At 42.5% G+C, this 16,950-nt stretch overlaps 1 protein-coding gene across 2 annotated transcripts in view; it reads left to right on the forward strand.

Annotated features, from left to right (window-relative positions):
- Positions 1,901 to 16,950, forward strand: part of EIF4E (eukaryotic translation initiation factor 4E) — a 54,835-nt gene continuing 39,785 nt past the window's right edge. The window contains exon 1 of one of the 2 annotated variants that reach the window (XM_003129314.5): positions 1,901 to 2,025. In XM_003129314.5, coding sequence (XP_003129362.1) covers positions 2,008 to 2,025 — 18 coding nt within the window. In that variant the 5' untranslated portion in view covers positions 1,901 to 2,007. Of the gene's footprint in view, positions 2,026 to 2,253; positions 2,552 to 16,950 lie in introns of those variants that run through there. The other variant, XM_005656555.3, reaches the window with a different exon arrangement.

The raw sequence follows: 16,950 nt of genomic DNA on the forward strand, positions 1-16,950 counted from the left end.
CCTTAACCCACTGAGTGGGGCCAGGGATGGAACTGACAACCTCATGGTTCCTAGTCGGTTTCACTTCCACTGCGCCACAACAGGAACTCCCATCAGATACTACTTTTAACTAACAGAAGATATCACTGGGATTGCCTATAATTACTTTGGATAGTTTAATTAAGAGCACATAGTCTCTGCAAATAGAAACCTCTTTATCCAATTTGTTTTATTTTATTTTTTAGAACTCTATTACTTTAAACCTACTAGAGCTAAGCTGACTGGACCAAAGCTTTCATTAATCATCTCTGACATCCAGGTAAACCAAAGCATATGAGCAGGAAATGGTTTTGAGCTCTTATTACAGTCTCAATTATGTGTTAGTCAACTCAAGCAACCATTATGTACTCAATAATAGGTATGACACAGCTCTGGACATCAGCAGCACTAAAGCAGGCAGGCACAGGTAGCCTGATTATACTGATTTTTCTGGTGTTAACATTCTTAAGAAGCATGGGAAATAGTAATGATATAATATCTTCCTCATTAAAATCTTGCAGTAGCACTCTGCTAGATTTCTTCTGTTTTTTTATATGGATAACCAGACTGTGCAGAGTAAGACTGTCTTCAGAAATGACAGCACAAGCAAAAAAAAGAAAAAAAGAAAGAAATGACAGCACAGTATCTTAGCGGGGAAGAAAACGTCGGATGTCACTCTGGGGATAAACCTCTAATTGCCAGTGATTATAACAATATTTTCCTAAACATTAAAGCCTCTATGGAGGGTAGCTAGTTATAAAAACATTGTCTCGAAACTTTTAAAATTGCATTGGTGTACATGATAATGTAACAACATAAGCAAAAGAAAAATTTAAAACATTGTTTAAAGAACAGTAAGGGAAGCAGCTGATCCTTACGAAGGCACGAGGTTGCTTATTATGAAGCATTTATAGAGTCTGATGCATTTTCAAAGCTGGTTACAATCATTACCACAGCATACCCTTGTGAGGTAAGTGTATTACCATCTGTGGTTCATAAATGAAAAAGCTGAGGCACTGAATGATTAAGTCACTTGCCTAAGGAGAATGAGTCAACGTCAAGAGTCATAGTTGACCCAGCCTAACGACTCCTGACGGTCAGTCCAGGGCTTAGTCAGCGGGGGCCGGAGTGGCTTCCCTGGCTGGCACCTGGACTTGGGCTATTTCCCTTCACGTCGAAGCAGAACAGTGCAATCGAGAGGACAGAACTTCAGATAATTTTTACTTCCACGCAAGATTTAGCCCTGAGATTTTAATCTCAGGAGTTGGAACACGAAAAGCTGTCGGGTGCACTCCCCCTCCCCCGAACTGTGGCAAGTGGTTACTGTGGGCGGTTCCGCCACTCCCTTTCGCAGTGATGGCAATGAGTGACCACCAGCGTTAGCGGAGCCGGGGGACGGGGGAGGGTTGATTGCTTAACGATTTTCCCTCGCCGCCTCTTTTTGGAACTAAGAGAAAATGGTGGGAAGTCAAAAGAAAATTAAATAAACACACAGGCAACTTGTCCTAGGACCTCAACTAAGCAAATGAAGCCTTATTGTGCGTGTTGAGCCTACAGTTCCCAACCTTCCGAGGAAGATGGGAGGACAGGGCGACAAAGGGCACAGGAGGCATGCCTGGCAGTGAGTGCGACAGCAACTACCCAGGCGGAAGAGCAGAGGACTGAAAGCCACCCTCCAGCACGCGAGTGTCCGCTGCGCCGAGAACCGCGCACGGTACCCACCGGCCACGTGACCAGTCTTTTTTTTTTTTTTTTTTTTAAACTTCCTAGCCTAAAAAAAAGAGACAGGGAGAGCGAGCCACCGAGAGAGCGACTCCACTTCCCAGAAGCCTCTTGTTAAACACGCAGCTGCAGTCTTGCGCAGGCGCCGCCAGGGCCAAACGGACACGTCCGTCACGTGAACAGTAGCCGGCCAATCCGGTTTGAATCTCATTTTTTTCCTCTCACCCCCTCCCTTCAGGAGCGGTTGTGCGATCAGATCGATCTAAGATGGCGACTGTGGAACCGGTGAGTATTGCCTTTGGCCCCCACCCCCACCGGTCCCCGCGCTCCGTCTCCTTTCGGACTGAAGGATCCCGCGGGACGGCGTTCCCAGCGCGCACGCTACCCCTTGCCGCCCCCTCCCCCTCTTCTTTGGCCTGACCTCCCTGCGGACAATTGGGGGCGCCCCGGAGGCTGGCCGCCACGGCGTGTAGAGCACACGTTCTGGTGGGGGCCCGCGAGCTAGGGGAGAGATGTGGGGGAGGGGCGGCGCGGCTCCCCCTGTGGAGCCGCAAGGTGTCTATAAGGGTGGTGCGTGATCCGGCCTCTGGGCGAGGTGTGTGGGAATCGTGCCTTTGCGATGGGAAGGCGCGGGCCCGGCTCCGAACGAGCGCCAGGATTCGCAGGGACGGTGGGCGGCGAGCCGGCCTGGAATGAGATGGAGGAGGGAGCCTCGGAGCAGCCTTTCCCTCTCTCCCTCCCGAGCTCTGGCTCAGGGGCTTGGGTTCCGGGCGCGCGCCGGGATTTCTTAGACCGGTGGGCCAGGGAGCCGGTGAGCGCGCGGTGCCACGGGGTGGGTTGGGCGGGAGTGGTGCCGCGGCACGCGCGGAGAAGGTTCTTCCTCGCCGAGGGGAGCCGAGAGGGGCGAGCGCATGTTACTCCAGCATGTCCGAGAGTTGTCGGGGTTGGCGACCCGGGAGGCGAGAAAGGTTTCGGGGTGGGGAGGAGAACCCTTGGTGGCGCGGTAAAGCTCTGAGAGTAGGGTGAAGGGTGCTGGTGGTTGGAAGGGGGATCACATTGTCCTCGCCCCTCCATGCTTGAGCCTGGGCTGTCATGGAGGAGGGAAGGGGGAGGAGCGAGGCCTGCTGATAGCTGCTGGGGCTGGTCGGCTTGCCGGCCGGACCTGCGGCATTTCACACGCGCCTGTCTTCCATTCATTCATCCTTTCCGCGCTGTGCGCACGCCTCAGAGAGTGCGAATGGGTGTAGATCCATCTGTTCTTCCGCGGCTTTATCCTCTGGAAGAGTTCTCAGACACTGTTTAACTTAACTTTTAAAGTTAGGTTTCTGTTTGATTTTTTTTCTTTATCCGTTCTCCTGGCTTTCTTCCCAGTTCAGGCACCATCTTAAACTTATTTTAAGCAGGCTGATCCCAGAGCACAAAGTTGATAGTTACCGCCCAAAGGAGAGAGTATGTTTGTCATAGTTTGGGTTTGCCGGCACTGACTCACGGAAACTTCTAGGCCTGTGTTGCCGTTTTAGGAATGTCACATACAAGTGATTCTGTTTTAGAGGTGTGTAGCCAGAAAACGTTTGATACTCTGGAACTGTACTAGACCTTGGTTGCCCGATAATTTTGTGAATCTTTAATGGTAGTTCGTGATTTTGATGATGGCGTCCCAATTTGCTTTGACTTTTCTTTGAAGACTTTTATAATTAAAAAAAAAAACTAGTTATAAAAAGATCTATAGGATACAAAAATGCTTATTTTTCAGTTACATTGATGTTAATTATCCTTTCCTTGTTGCCCGAATTTAAGGCAGTTTTTCTGCTTGGTCATTTGTACTTATATTTATTATTTATTCATTTGTTTATTTATTTATTTTTGAAAATTGTATGTATGGCCGCACTCGAGGCATATGGAAGTTCCCAGGCCAGGGGTTGAATCCGAGCCACAGCTGGACCTAAGATGCAGTTGCGGCTACGCCTACGCTGGATCCTTTAACCGGGATCCTTTAACCCACTGTTTCGGGCTGGGCATTGAACCTGCATCTCCGCAGCAATCCCAGCCACTGCATTGGGATTCTTAACCTACTTTGTCACAAGTGGGAACTCCCTTGTATTTTTATTGGTACCGATTTTTATTTATATTCCTGAAAATTAGATGGACTACAAAACTCTTAAGTTGCTGGTACAGTTAACTGGTTTTTAGAACATTAATGTTAAATAGATAAAAGATATATTTGTAAAATTTTAGTTAAGTCCCTTTTAATGAGTTGTGACATCTATTTCTAACTGGACGAACTCTCCTACCTATTGTACCAGCTTCAATAAAAAGCATTGCAGCTGGTAATAGGGGCAAGGCTAAAACCTCTAAACAATAAAACAATAATGTATTCTGTGCAGTTTCAGTAACATTTAGGTAATTTGGGTTTTGCAAAGCTATGCTGTTTTGGTTCAACAGCAGAGAACAGAACTACAAAGTGTTGAAGAACTGTTTTGAGTCAGTAAATATTTATGGCCCCCTGTATGTTTAGAACCTTGTACCAAGTGTTCTTTAGGATACAAAGTTATACAAAATGTGATTATATACCTTGTTCAATGTAAACCTCTAGGAGCTTAATTTCCAGTGATCTTGTGAATGATACAGTATAGTAGTCCTTCTAGTAATGACCCCTGGGAGATTTGAATACTGAATTCAAATGTGGGGAGTGAGGAACTTAAAAACCTAGTGTTTGAATAAAATAGAAAGCCAGTTTGAAACTATAGTATTTTTAGGATTCTTGTAAAATAATTTTAAGTGTTCATTTTTAGTGAAAATGCAAAATTTTAGTACTTTTTAATGCATCCTTGTCCACAGGTTAGTCCTTTAGAATTCTATTTTTGGACGGTTTTAAATAGTGAGTTTTGTTTAATTTAATTTATTTACTTATTTTGACTGCGCCTACAGCATGTGGAATCTCCTGGGCCAGGGATCAAATCTGAGCCATGGCAGCAAACCAGGCCACAGCACTGGATCCTTAACCCCCTGCACCACAAAACAACTGAGATTTTTTTTTTTCAAGCAGCTGATTAGTGTTTGTTGCAATCGGTATCCCTGTAGAAGTCTACAGAAAACATATTTGTTCATTGCTAATGGAGTTAGCTTGTGACTTTCCTTACTTTTTGCTGGACATAATCATAAGCACCTAAGAGTCAGGTTTTTTCCTGCTTGTCCCACCTTTGTAGGCATTCAGGGAATTTTTATCGATGGAAATTATGTTAAATATCATTTTCAACTTATATTGTGTGATTCTCAAGTGTCTGTGAGATCAGTTAAATGGCTTACATGAAATGTAAAAAAATGATACAAATGAATTTATTTATGAAATAGTAATCAACTCATAGACATAGAAAACAAATTTGGATTACCAAAGGGGGAAGGAAGGGAGGAGGGGTAAATTAGGAGTTTGGGATTAGCAGGTAACACTACTATATATAAAATAGATAAACAACGAGGAACTGCTCTGTAGCACAGAGAACTATACTCAATATCTTGTAATAGCCTGTAACGAGAAAGAATCTGGAAAGTAATAAATGCACACATATATAAAACTGAATTGCTTTGTTATACACCTGAAACTAATACAGCATTGTAAATCAACTCCTTTTTTTTTTTTGCTTTTCTTTTTTTTTGCTTTTTAGGGCTGCACTCACAGCATATGAAGGTTCCTAGGCTAGGGGTCTAATCAGAGTTACAGCCACAGCAATGCCAGATCCAAGCTTGTCTGTCCAAGCTCGCGGCAACACTGTATCCTTAACCCACTGAGCAAGGCCAGGGGTTGAATCCACAACCTCATGCTTCCTAGTTGAATTTGTTTCCACAGCGCCATGATGGGAACTCCTCGACTACTTTCAAAAAAAAAATTTTTTTTTTTTTTTAAAGGGCCTCACTTGCAGCATATAAAGGTTGCCAGGCTATGGATGGAATCAGACAGAGCTGTAGCCACCGGCCTACTCCACAGCCACAGCAGCACCCGAGCCACGTCTGCAACCTACACCACAGCTCACGGCAGCACCAGATCCTTAACCACTGAGTGAAGTTAGGGATTGAACCCGAATCCTCATGGATCCTAGTTGGGTTTGTTAACCACTGAGCCACAATGGGAACTCTGTAAATCACCTACGTCAATTTTTAAAAAAGCAACACACACACACAAGAAGTGGTTTGCAGATAGTAAATGTGTTGAGAAGTTTGATCGGCAATTTAAAGGAAGTGCTGTACTTCTAAACAGGTAATATGGCAAGTTTTTTTTTTTTTTTTTTTTTCCTCTCTTTTAGGACCTCACCTGCAGCATATGGAAGTTCCCAGGCTAGAGGTTGAATCAGAGCTATAGTTGATGGCCTACACCACAGCCATAGCAATTTGGGATCTGAGCCGCATCTGCAACCTACACCACAGCTCATGGCAATGCCAAATCCTTAACCCCCTGAGCCGGGCCAGGGGTCAAACCTGCATTCTCATGGATCCTAGTGGGTGGGGCTCGTTAACTGCTGAGCCACGAAGGGGACTCCCATAATATGTCAAAATTTTGAACATTGGGATAAACAATATTCTCCTGTTATTCTTTTGGCATTTGAATGTGGTTAGGTTAAAATTAGATTTTGTGGGTAGATCAAAGTTAGACTTAATATTAGTTGGTGAAGATGGCAGGCCAACTTGCCTCCTTTGGGTCATGGTTTTTAATAGCTTTTATCTTTATGTTGCATTCTTCATTATTGGGCTTTTTTTTTTTTTTTTTTTTTTTTGACTTGTAGTTCTTTTAAAGGTAAAAGATTATGTATGGTTTCTTTAGTTAAACTTAGGGAGTAGGTGTTCATGCTGTGGCACAACAGAAACAAATCCACATAGTATCCCTGAGGATGCAAGTTCAATTCCTGGCTTTAGTGTGTTGGGGATCCACCGTTGCTGGGAGCTATGGTATAGGTCACATGTGGCTCAGAGCCCTCATTACTGTGGCTGTGGGGTAGGCTGGCAGCTGTAGCTCCCATTTGACCCCTAGCCTGGGAACTTCAATATGCTGCGAGTGTGGCCCTAAAAAGCAAAACAAAACAAAACAAAAAAACCCTGAAGTTTCTACTTGTTTTTATATTGTATGTCTCGAATTTTTTAAACTGTACATTAGTTTCATAAGTGGAATTGTACAGTCAGCTGATCTAATGTTTCCCCTTTTATCCTTTAGGAACATATTTTGTATTGCAAAGAGTTTATTAAATAAGTCTTGTAGTTCCCGTCATGGCACACTGGTGCATGAATCCGACTAGGAACCATGAGGTTGCTGGTTCGATCCCTGGCCTTGCTCAGTGGGTTAAGGATCTAGTGGCGCTGTGAGCTGTGGTGTAGGTTGCAGACTCAGCTCGGATCCCGTGTGGCTGTGGCTCTGGTGTAGGCCGGCGGCTACAGCTCCGATTTGACCCCCAGCCTGGGAACCTCCATATGCCACGGAAGCGGCCCTAGAAAAGGCAAAAAGACAAAGAAAGAAAAAAAAGTAAACAAGTCTTAAATACATATTTGACAAATGTTATATAATGCAGTGTTTTGGCCAACAAGCAGACCTTGCAAATTAATATGCATATTTTTGCATTATGAAAGAACCCAGTATATCAAAGTTCATATGTAAGTCAAACAAATTAGTTAGGTTCTGATGTTTATATTTTAAATTTCACTTCACTTTATGCTTTGAATTAATATGCCTAATTATTAGGCTTAGGTCTAAATTAGAAACAGATGTAATTTACACACCAAAGTTGGAGAGAATAAAATGTTAACTGGCCAATTTGGGCAGAAAATTCTATGCAGAGTTTTAAAAAATTATTCTAAAAATGAAATAGAATAATTTGTATAAGTTTAAGAATATAGTAGAAGTACTAGCAGTCTTTATTGGAACAAGGAACCTGTGAAATAGTTGTACTAGCAATAGTTTTTTCTTCTTTTCCTTCTCTACTACTAATAGGAATTTCCTTGCTCTTCTTGCTCCTGTGCATTGCTCTATTGAGTCTGGTTTTTGTTTTTTTGTTTTGTTTTTTAATGCTACTCCCAATGCATATGGAAGTTCCCCAGGCCAGGGATTGACTCCAAGCCACAGTTGCAACCTGTGCTGCAGCTGTGGCAATGCTGGATCCTTGAACTCACTGTGCTGGTCCAGGAATTGAACCCTCACCTCCAAAGTGACCTGAGGTTTTGCAGTTAGATTCTTAACCCAGTGCACCACAAGTGGGAACGCCTCACTTTGTGAGAATTTTTTGAGAAGGAAATGAGTATGAGTCCTAATCTTAATTTTAATGTCTTTGTGACCTTCTAGACCAAAGTTTCTAAGTGTAGCTGAAAAATGGGAATAAGAAGTTATCTCATAGTAACTTTGATTTTCTTTTTTTTTTTAGTCTCTTTTAGGGCTGCACCTGATGCATATGGAGGTTCCCAGGCTAGGAGTGGAATCAGAGCTGTAGCTGCCAGCCTACACCAGAGCCACAGCAATGCAGGATCTGAGCCATGTCTGCGACCTACACCATGGCTCACGGCAGTGCAGGATCCTTAATCCATTGAGTGAGCCCAGGTATCAGACTCGAGTCCTCATGGATACTGGTTGGGTTCATTAACCGCTGAGCCATGACAGGAACTCTGACTTTGATTTTCAAATGCAGCATTCAGAGATGACAGTTTGTGGAGTTCCCATCGTGGCTCAGTGGTTAACGAATCTGACTAGGAACCATGAGGTTTTGGGTTCAATCCCTGGCCTTGCTCAGTGGGTTAGCGATCCAGTGTTGCCGTGAGCTGTGGCGTGGGTCAAAGACTCGGCTCGGATCCCACGTGGCTGTGGCCCTGGCGTAGGCTGGTGGCTACAGCTCCAATTAGACCCCTAGCCTGGGAACCTCCATATGCCGTGGGAGCAGCCCAAGAAATGGCAAAAAGACAAAAAAAAAAAAAAAAAAAAAAAAAAGAGGTGACAGTTTGTAAGCTATGAAGAACTAGGTAAAGTTAATATTCCATGAATGTGTTGCATGCAAGTGTATCTATGCATAGGTGTACTCACTTTTTTTTTTTCTCTTTTTGCAGGGAGATTTCACATAGCTGACTTTAGATCATTTCTTTGCCACTAGTAAGAAATGCAAAGCTTATGACCCATAACTTGTAGATATTCTTTCCACTCCTCCTCTTACTGTAAAAATCTGTAGTGTTTCTTTTTTTACTCAATAAATTTTATTACATTTATAGTTTTATAATGATCATCACGACCCGATTTTACAGCATTTCCATCCCCAAACCCCAGCCCATCACACCACCCCCCTACCTGTCTCCTTTGGAAACCATAAATTTTTCAAAGTTTGTGAGTCAGTATATATTATGCAAAGAAGTTCATTGTGTCCTTTTTTTAGATTCCACATGTAAGTAATATCATATGATGTTGGTGTCTCACTGTCTCACTGACTTCACTTCTCATGATAATTTCTAGGTTCATCCATGTTGCTAAAAATGCCGTTACTTCTTTCTTTTTAATGGCTGAATAATATTCTATTGTGTACATCTTCTTTATTCACTCCTCTGTCAATGGACATTTAGGTGGTTTCCATGTCTTGGCTATTGTATATAGTGCTGTAGTGAACATTGGAGTACATGCATCTTTTCAAGTCATGGTTTTTTTCTGGATCGATGCCCAGGATTGGGATCGCTGGATCAAATGGTAGTTCTATTTTTAGTTTTTAGTTTTCTGAGGAATCTCTGTACTGTTTTCCACAGTGATTGCATCAATTTACAATCCCAGCAACATTGTAATAGGGTTCCCTTTTCTCCACACCCTTTCCAGCATTTATTGTTTGTAGACTTTTTAATGATGACCCTTCTGGCCAGTGTAAGGTGGTACATCATAGTAGTTTTGATTTGCACTACTGTAATAATGAGTGATGTTAAACATCTTTTTTTTTTTTTTTTTTTTTGTCTTTTTGCCTTTTCTAGGGCCACTCCCGTGGCATATGGAGGTTCCCAGGCTAGGGGTTGAATCGGAGCTGTAGCCACCGGCCTACGCCAGAGCCACAGCAATGTGGGATCCGAGCCACATCTTCAACCTACACCACAGCTCACGGCAACGCCAGATCCTTAACCCACTGAGCAAGGCCGGGGATTGAACCTGCAACCTCATGGATTCATTAACCACAGAGCCATGATGGGAACTCCAGTGTTAAACATCTTTTCATGTGTTTTTTGGCCATCCGTATGTCTTCTTTGGAGAATTGTCTGTTTAGATCTTCTGTCCATTTTTTGATGGGGTTGTTTGTTTTTTGGTATTGAGCTGCAGAAGGTGTTTATAAATTTCGGAGATTAATCCCTTGTCAGTCGATTCATTTGCAAAGATTTTCTCCCATTCTGTGGGTTGTCTTTTCGTTTTGTTTAGGGTTTCCTTTGTTGTGCAGAAACTTTTTAAAGTCCCATTTGTTTATTTTTGTTTTTATTGTCATTACTCTAGGAGGTGGATCTGAGAAGATTTTGCTGCAGTTTATGTTGGAGAATGTTTGGCCTATGTTTTCCTCTAAGAGCTTTATAGTATCTGCTCTTATATTTAGGTCCTTAATCCATTTTGAGTTTATTTTTGTGTATGGTGTTACAAGGTGTTCTAATTTCATTCTTTTACAAGTGGCTGTCCAGTTTTCCCAGCACCACTTATTGAAGGGGCTGTCTTTTCTCCATTGTATATTCTTGCCTCCTTTGTCATAGATTGGCTACTGTAGGTGCGTGGGTTTAAATTCTGGGCTTTCTATCCTGTTCCACTGATCTGATTTCTGTCTTTGTGCCGGTACTATATGGTTTTGATGACACTAACTTTGTAGTATAATTTGAAGTCAGGGAGCCTGATTCCTACTGCTTGATTTATCTTTCTGAGGATGGATTTGGCTATTCTTGGTTTTTTGTGCTTCCAAGCAAAGATAATCTTGTTCTAGTTCTGTGAAAAATGTCCTTGGTACTTTGATAGGGATTGCATTGAATCTGTAGATTGCCTTGGGTAGTATAGTCATTTGATAATGTTGATTCTTCCGATTGAAGAGCATGGTATGTCTTTCCATCTGTTTGTGTTATCTTTGATTTCTTTCATCAGCGTTTTATAGTTTTCAGAGTACAGGTCTTTTGTCTCTTTGGGTAGGTTTATTCCTAAGTATTTTGTTTTTATTCATGCGACAGTAAATGGGATTGTTTCCTTAATTTCTCTTTCTGATCTTTCATTGTTAGTATATATCTAGTGTTTCTTTAAAAGTCCCTATTGTGTGGCGTTCCTGTTGTGATGCAGCAGAAACAAATCTGACTAGGAACCATAAGGTTGCGGCTTCAATCCGTGGCCTCACTCAGTGGGTTGAGGATCCAGCGTTGCCATGAGCTGTGGTGTGGGTTGCATATGTGGCTTGGATCCTGCTTTGCTGTGGCTATGGTATAGGCTAGCAGCTGTAGCTCCACTTGGCCCCCTAGCCTGAGAACCTCCATATGCCGTGGGTGTGGCCCTAAAAAGCAAACAATAAATAAATAAAGTCCCTGTTGTATGTAGAGAAAAAGGGATAGCTTAAGTACTAAGTACTTAAGTACTAAGTCATTTCTCATCATTTCTAGAACTTGAGAATGTGGTCATAAAGATAGGATTTTTTTTCCCAGTTGGAACTTTTGATATGTTTTTCATAGAAACAATGGGAAACTGTAGTTTAGGCTCCTTGTGTTAAGTAAATTTCTGCTGAATTACGACATATCTAACCAGTGTTGAATTTCCAGGGATACAGATTTAGAGCTTTAAGCAACTGACTTAAGAAAAATGGTCTTTTAAACACAATTTGTTTGTAACTGTGAATTTTAATGTAGGCAAATCTTTATGTCCCATTTTCTTTTTTTTTAATTTTCTTTTCCTTGGCCACAGCATGCAGTAGCTTGATAAGGGATCTCAGTTCCCAGACCAGGGATTGAACCTGAGCTGCAGCAGTGAAAAAACCTAACTACTAGAATCCTAACCACTAGACCACCAGGGAACTTCCTATATCTTAATAATAGCTAACACATAGCATTTATTGTATGTCTGGCACCATACTGAATGCTTTGCATATATTAATTCATTTAATTTTTACAGTAGCCCTGAGAGGTAGGTATTACTCTTGTTTCACAAATGAGGAAACCAAGTTGCAGAGAGATTAAGTAACTTTGTATGACTAACCTGCCCAAGATCACATAGCTAATAAGTGTTGGGGTGGAGTTCAAACTAAAGCAGCCAAGTTCCACAGTGTGTGTTCTTAAGCATTACACTATCTTTCAAATGGGCATGTAGATGTGATTCCTTGTGTGACTTGGAAAGATTAATTTGATAAACTTGACAGTTTACTACCTCTGCAAAAGAAAATGCATAGACATCTATTTTTAGTTTCTGTCGTCTTACAGTATTGATAACTGGTAACCACAGTAGGATCTTAAGGAGTTCCCGTCATGGTGCAGTGGAAGTGAATCCGACTAGGAATCATGAGTTTTGGATTTGATCCCTGGCCTCCCTCATTGGGTTAAGGATCCGGGGTTGCCATGAGCTGTGGTGTAGGTCACAGATGTGGCTTAGATCTGGCGTGACTGTGGCTGTGGTGTAGGCTGGCAGCTGTAGCTCCGATTCAACCCCTAGTCTGGGAGACTCCATATGCTATAGGTGCGGCCCTAAAAAGCAAAAAAAAAAAAAAAAAAAAAAAAGTAGGATCTTAAGAAAATAGCACCTTGTGGAGTTCCCATCGTGGCCCAGCAGAAATGAATCTGACTAGTATCCATGAGGATGAAGGTTTGATATCTGTCCTTGCTCAGTGGGTTGAGGATCCGGCGTTGCTGTGAGCTGTGATGTAGGTCGCGGACGTGGCTTAGATCTGGCATTGCTGTGGCTGTGGCATAGGCCAGTTGGCTGCAACTCCAATTCGATCCCTACCTACCCTGAGAACCTCCATATGGTGCATGTGTGGGCCTAAGGAAAAAAAAGACAGAAAAGAAAATAGCACTTTGGTATCTAAATCTGAGGACTAAACAAGTAGTTAGTACTGATCATACTTCAGTGACTGGGAGTTCATTTGGGAGTTGATTTCTAAAGAAAGTAAATAGTCATTCCCTTCTCCCTCTTCTCTTTGGATTTCTGGACTGTATCAATTCAGATGATTTGCCAGTTAAAATATTTTGTTAGTGAAAACAGTGTAGTAAAATTTTAAAAATTTGCCAACATGGAATTTACTCTCTTACTACCTTGATACTTTTAGTAATTTTGATGAAAAGTCAAGCAAAGAATTAAGTAGTTGTTTTGAAAATTTCAGTTATGTTGCTAGTCTTTTTTGTCTTTTTAGGGCTGCACCCTCGGCATATGGAAGTTCCCAGGCTAGGGTCGAATTGGAGCTGTAGCCTCTGGCCTACACCACCACAGTGCCAGATCCGAGCTGTATCTGTTAACCTACACTGCAGCTCATGGCAACACCAGATCCTTAACCCACTGAGTGAGGCCAGGGATCAAACCTGCATCCTCATGGATGCTAGTTGGGTTCATTACTGCTAAGCCAACAATGGGAACTCCAATGCCAGATCCTTTAACTTCTTGGCTGCCAGGTAACTCCTTTTGTAGGGTTTTTTTTTTTTTTTTTTAATCTTATATTGTGGGATAAATACTTTTTATAGGTGAGAAATTCATATTTCAGGCAATTTAAAAATTTTTTCTAATATTACATAATTCCTAAGTGAGACAGCTAGAACTCAAACCCAAGTCAACTCAAGCGGCCCAAGAAACAGCAACAACAACAAAAAGACAAAAGACAAAAAAAAAAAAAAAAAAAGTCCAACTCTTTACCTTCAGCAAATTCTTACCTTAAGGATAAAATTGATGCATAGGGAGTTCATGCTGTGGTGCAACGGCATTGGTGGTGTCTCTGCAGTGCCAGAATGCAGGTTTATTTTATTTTATTTTTTTTTTTGTCTTTTTGCTATTTCTTTGGGCCGCTCCGAGGCATATGGAGGTTCCCAGGCTAGGGGTCCAATCAGAACTGTAGCCGCCGGCCTATGCCAGAGCCACAGCAACGTGGGATCTGAATCGCGTCTGCAACCTACACCACAGCTCACGGCAACACCGGATCCTTAACCCACTGAGCAAGGGCAGGGATCGAATCCGCAACCTCATGGTTCCTAGTCGGATTCATTAACCACTGCGCCACGACGGGAACTCCCCAGAATGCAGGTTTAATCCTTGGTCTGGCATAGTGGGTTAAAGGATCTAGCATTGCCATGGCTGCTGTGGTGTAGGTCGAATCTGCAGCTCAGATCTGAGTCCTGGCCTGGAAACTCCATATGCCTTGGGCCAGCCAAAAAAAAGAAAAAAAAAAAAATATTGATGCATAGGTCATCATTAAACACAAATAAATAAAAATCATATCTGTGAAAGGTTTTATCAGATGATTTACAGGTGGTGGCGTGAGGGGATTAGGAATGATAAACTTTTAAATTTTTTTTGAAATTTTTTTGTACAACGTATTTTTAAATATTTAGGATTGTAAAATCTCTTGGATTTTGGTTTATAGGTAATGATGGTATTTAGCTTTTTATTTATTTATTTTTTTATATTTTTCATCTTTTTGCCATTTCTTGGGCTGCTCCCAAAGCATATGGAGGTTCCCAGGCTAGGGTCCAATCAGAGCTATAGCTGCGGGCCTACACCAGAGCCACAGCAATGCGGGATCCGAGCCGCATCTGCAACCTACACCACAGCTCACGGCAACGTCAGATCCTTAACCCACTGAGCAAGGCCAGGGATGGAACCTGCAGCCTCATGGTTCCTAGTTGGATTAGTTAGCCACTGAGCCACGACGGCAACTCCAGCTTTTTATTTTTAATAACTTTTTTATCAAGATGAATAAGTATGCTCGAGGTCCAGAATTCAAATAGATCCTTTTAGCAATCTGGTGGAACCTATGACCTCATTTTCAGAATGTTTTTAAATGCATAAAATCAATACGTAGGATTACAAAGAAAACTAAGTATATTGAAGTACAGTAAGGGTTAAGTGAGTTAACGTGAAACATTAAGGATGCTCCCTGGCACAGGCAAAATCCTGTCTTATTGTTCTAAAAAAACCCCCATCTCTTGTCTATTTTTTCTAGCCAACCAGGGCTCCTTTCTTTCCTTTTTTTTTTTTTTTTTTTTTTTGTCTTTTTGCCATTTCTAGGGCCGCACCTGTGGCATATGGAGGTTCTCAGGCTAGGGGTCTGATCGAAGCTATAGCTGCCGACCTATACCACAGTCACAGCAACGCGGGATCCGAGCCTCGTCTGCAACCTACACCACAGCTCATGGCAACGCTGGATCCTTAACCCAATGAGTAAGGCCAGGGGTTGAACCTGCAACCTCATGGTTCCTAGTCAGATTTGTTAACCACTGAGCCACAATGGGAACTCCATTGTTAACCAGTTGTTTATTTATTTGTTTGTTTCTTTTTAGGGCTGCACTTGTAATATGGGGGTTCCCAGGCCAGCGGTCCAATCGGAGCTGTAGCTGTGGGCACAGCAACACTAGATCCAAGCCAAGTGTTTGACCTATAACACAGCTCACGGCAATGCCAGATCCCAGGCCAGGGATTGAACCCAAGTCCTCATGGATGCTAGTCAGGCTAGTTTCCACTGAGCTGTGATGGGAACTCCAAGGATTCTTCTTAAAAAAGCCTATCCAAGAGCACTTTCTCTGATGCTGGAAATGTTCTGTATTTGTGCTGTCCAATACAGTAGCCACTAGCCGCACATGGCTATTGAGCACTTGAAATAAGACTAACCCAACCAAGAGATGAATTTTAAGTTTTTGCACCTGCAGCATATGGAAGTTCCCAGGCTAGGAATATGAATTGGAGCCTTAGCCACTGGCCTATGCCACAGCAACACTAACCAACTGCAAGACTAGGGATCGAACTCGCATCCTCATGGATGCTAGTCGGGTTCTTAACCCACTGAGCTATAGTGGGGATGTGGGGACTCCTGTAAAAATTTTTTTTTTTTTTTTTTTTTTGGCTGTGCTTGTGGCATATGGAAGTTCCCAGGCCAGGGATCAGACTTGCACCGCAGCAGTGACCTGAGCCCTAACACTGACAATACTGGATCTTTAACCTGCCGAGCCCCCAGGGAACTCCATGTAATTTTTAATTACTTGAAATTTAATTCTAAGTAATTAATTGGATAGCAGATTAGACAGTGTAGCTCTAAAATTTAAACATACCTTGGTGTACACAAATACATATATGTATGTTGTGTTATAACTTTGTAAGGTACAACTGGATATGACCAAGCCCAATTTGGTTGGACAAGTTATTGTTTAATTTTATTCTAGGAAAACTTCTTTCTATATTTATCTCTGTTTATATATATACTTACAGTATATGTAAATATAGTTATATATTACATGTAATTTTCAAAGATAATTATTTGATGTTATGTGGACATTTTAAGTTGTCCTAAAATAAAGTTGTCCTCTTGACCTTTTTTTTGCTGTTTGAGTATATGTGGTGTGGGAGTTGCCTTCGTGGCTCAGAGGTAATGAACCCGACTAGGATCTGTGAAGATGCAGGTTTAATTTCTATTTTTTTTTTTTTTTTTTTTGTCTCTTTGTCTTTTTTGTTGTTGTTGTTGTTGTTGTAGTTGTTGTTGCTATTTCTTGGGCCACTCCCGCGGCATATGGAGGTTCCCAGGCTAGGGGTTGAATCGGAGCTGTAGCCACCGGCCTACGCCAGAGCCACAGCAACGCGGGATCCGAGCCGCATCTGCAACCTACACCACAGCTCACGGCAACGCCGGATTGTTAACCCACTGAGCAAGGGGCAGGGACAGAACCCGCAACCTCATGGTTCCTAGTCGGATTCGTTAACCACTGCGCCACGACGGGAACTCCCTCTATTTTTTTATTTATTATATTTTATTTTATTTTTGTCTTTTCTAGGGCTGCTCCTGCAGGATATGGAGGTTCCCAGGCTAGGGGTCTAATGGGAGCTATAGCCACCGGCCTACGCCAGAGCCACAGCCATGCGGTATCCGAGCCGCGTCTGCAACCTACACCACAGATCACTGCAGCACCGGACCCTTAACCCACTGAGCGAGGCCAGGGATCGAACCCGCAACCTCATGGTTCCTAGTCAGATTCTTTTCCGCTGCGACACAATAGGAACTCCTCAGTGTTTTTTAATAAAAGGTA

Source organism: Sus scrofa, chromosome 8, assembly GCF_000003025.6.
Source record: "Sus scrofa isolate TJ Tabasco breed Duroc chromosome 8, Sscrofa11.1, whole genome shotgun sequence".
Lineage (NCBI taxonomy): Eukaryota > Metazoa > Chordata > Mammalia > Artiodactyla > Suidae > Sus > Sus scrofa.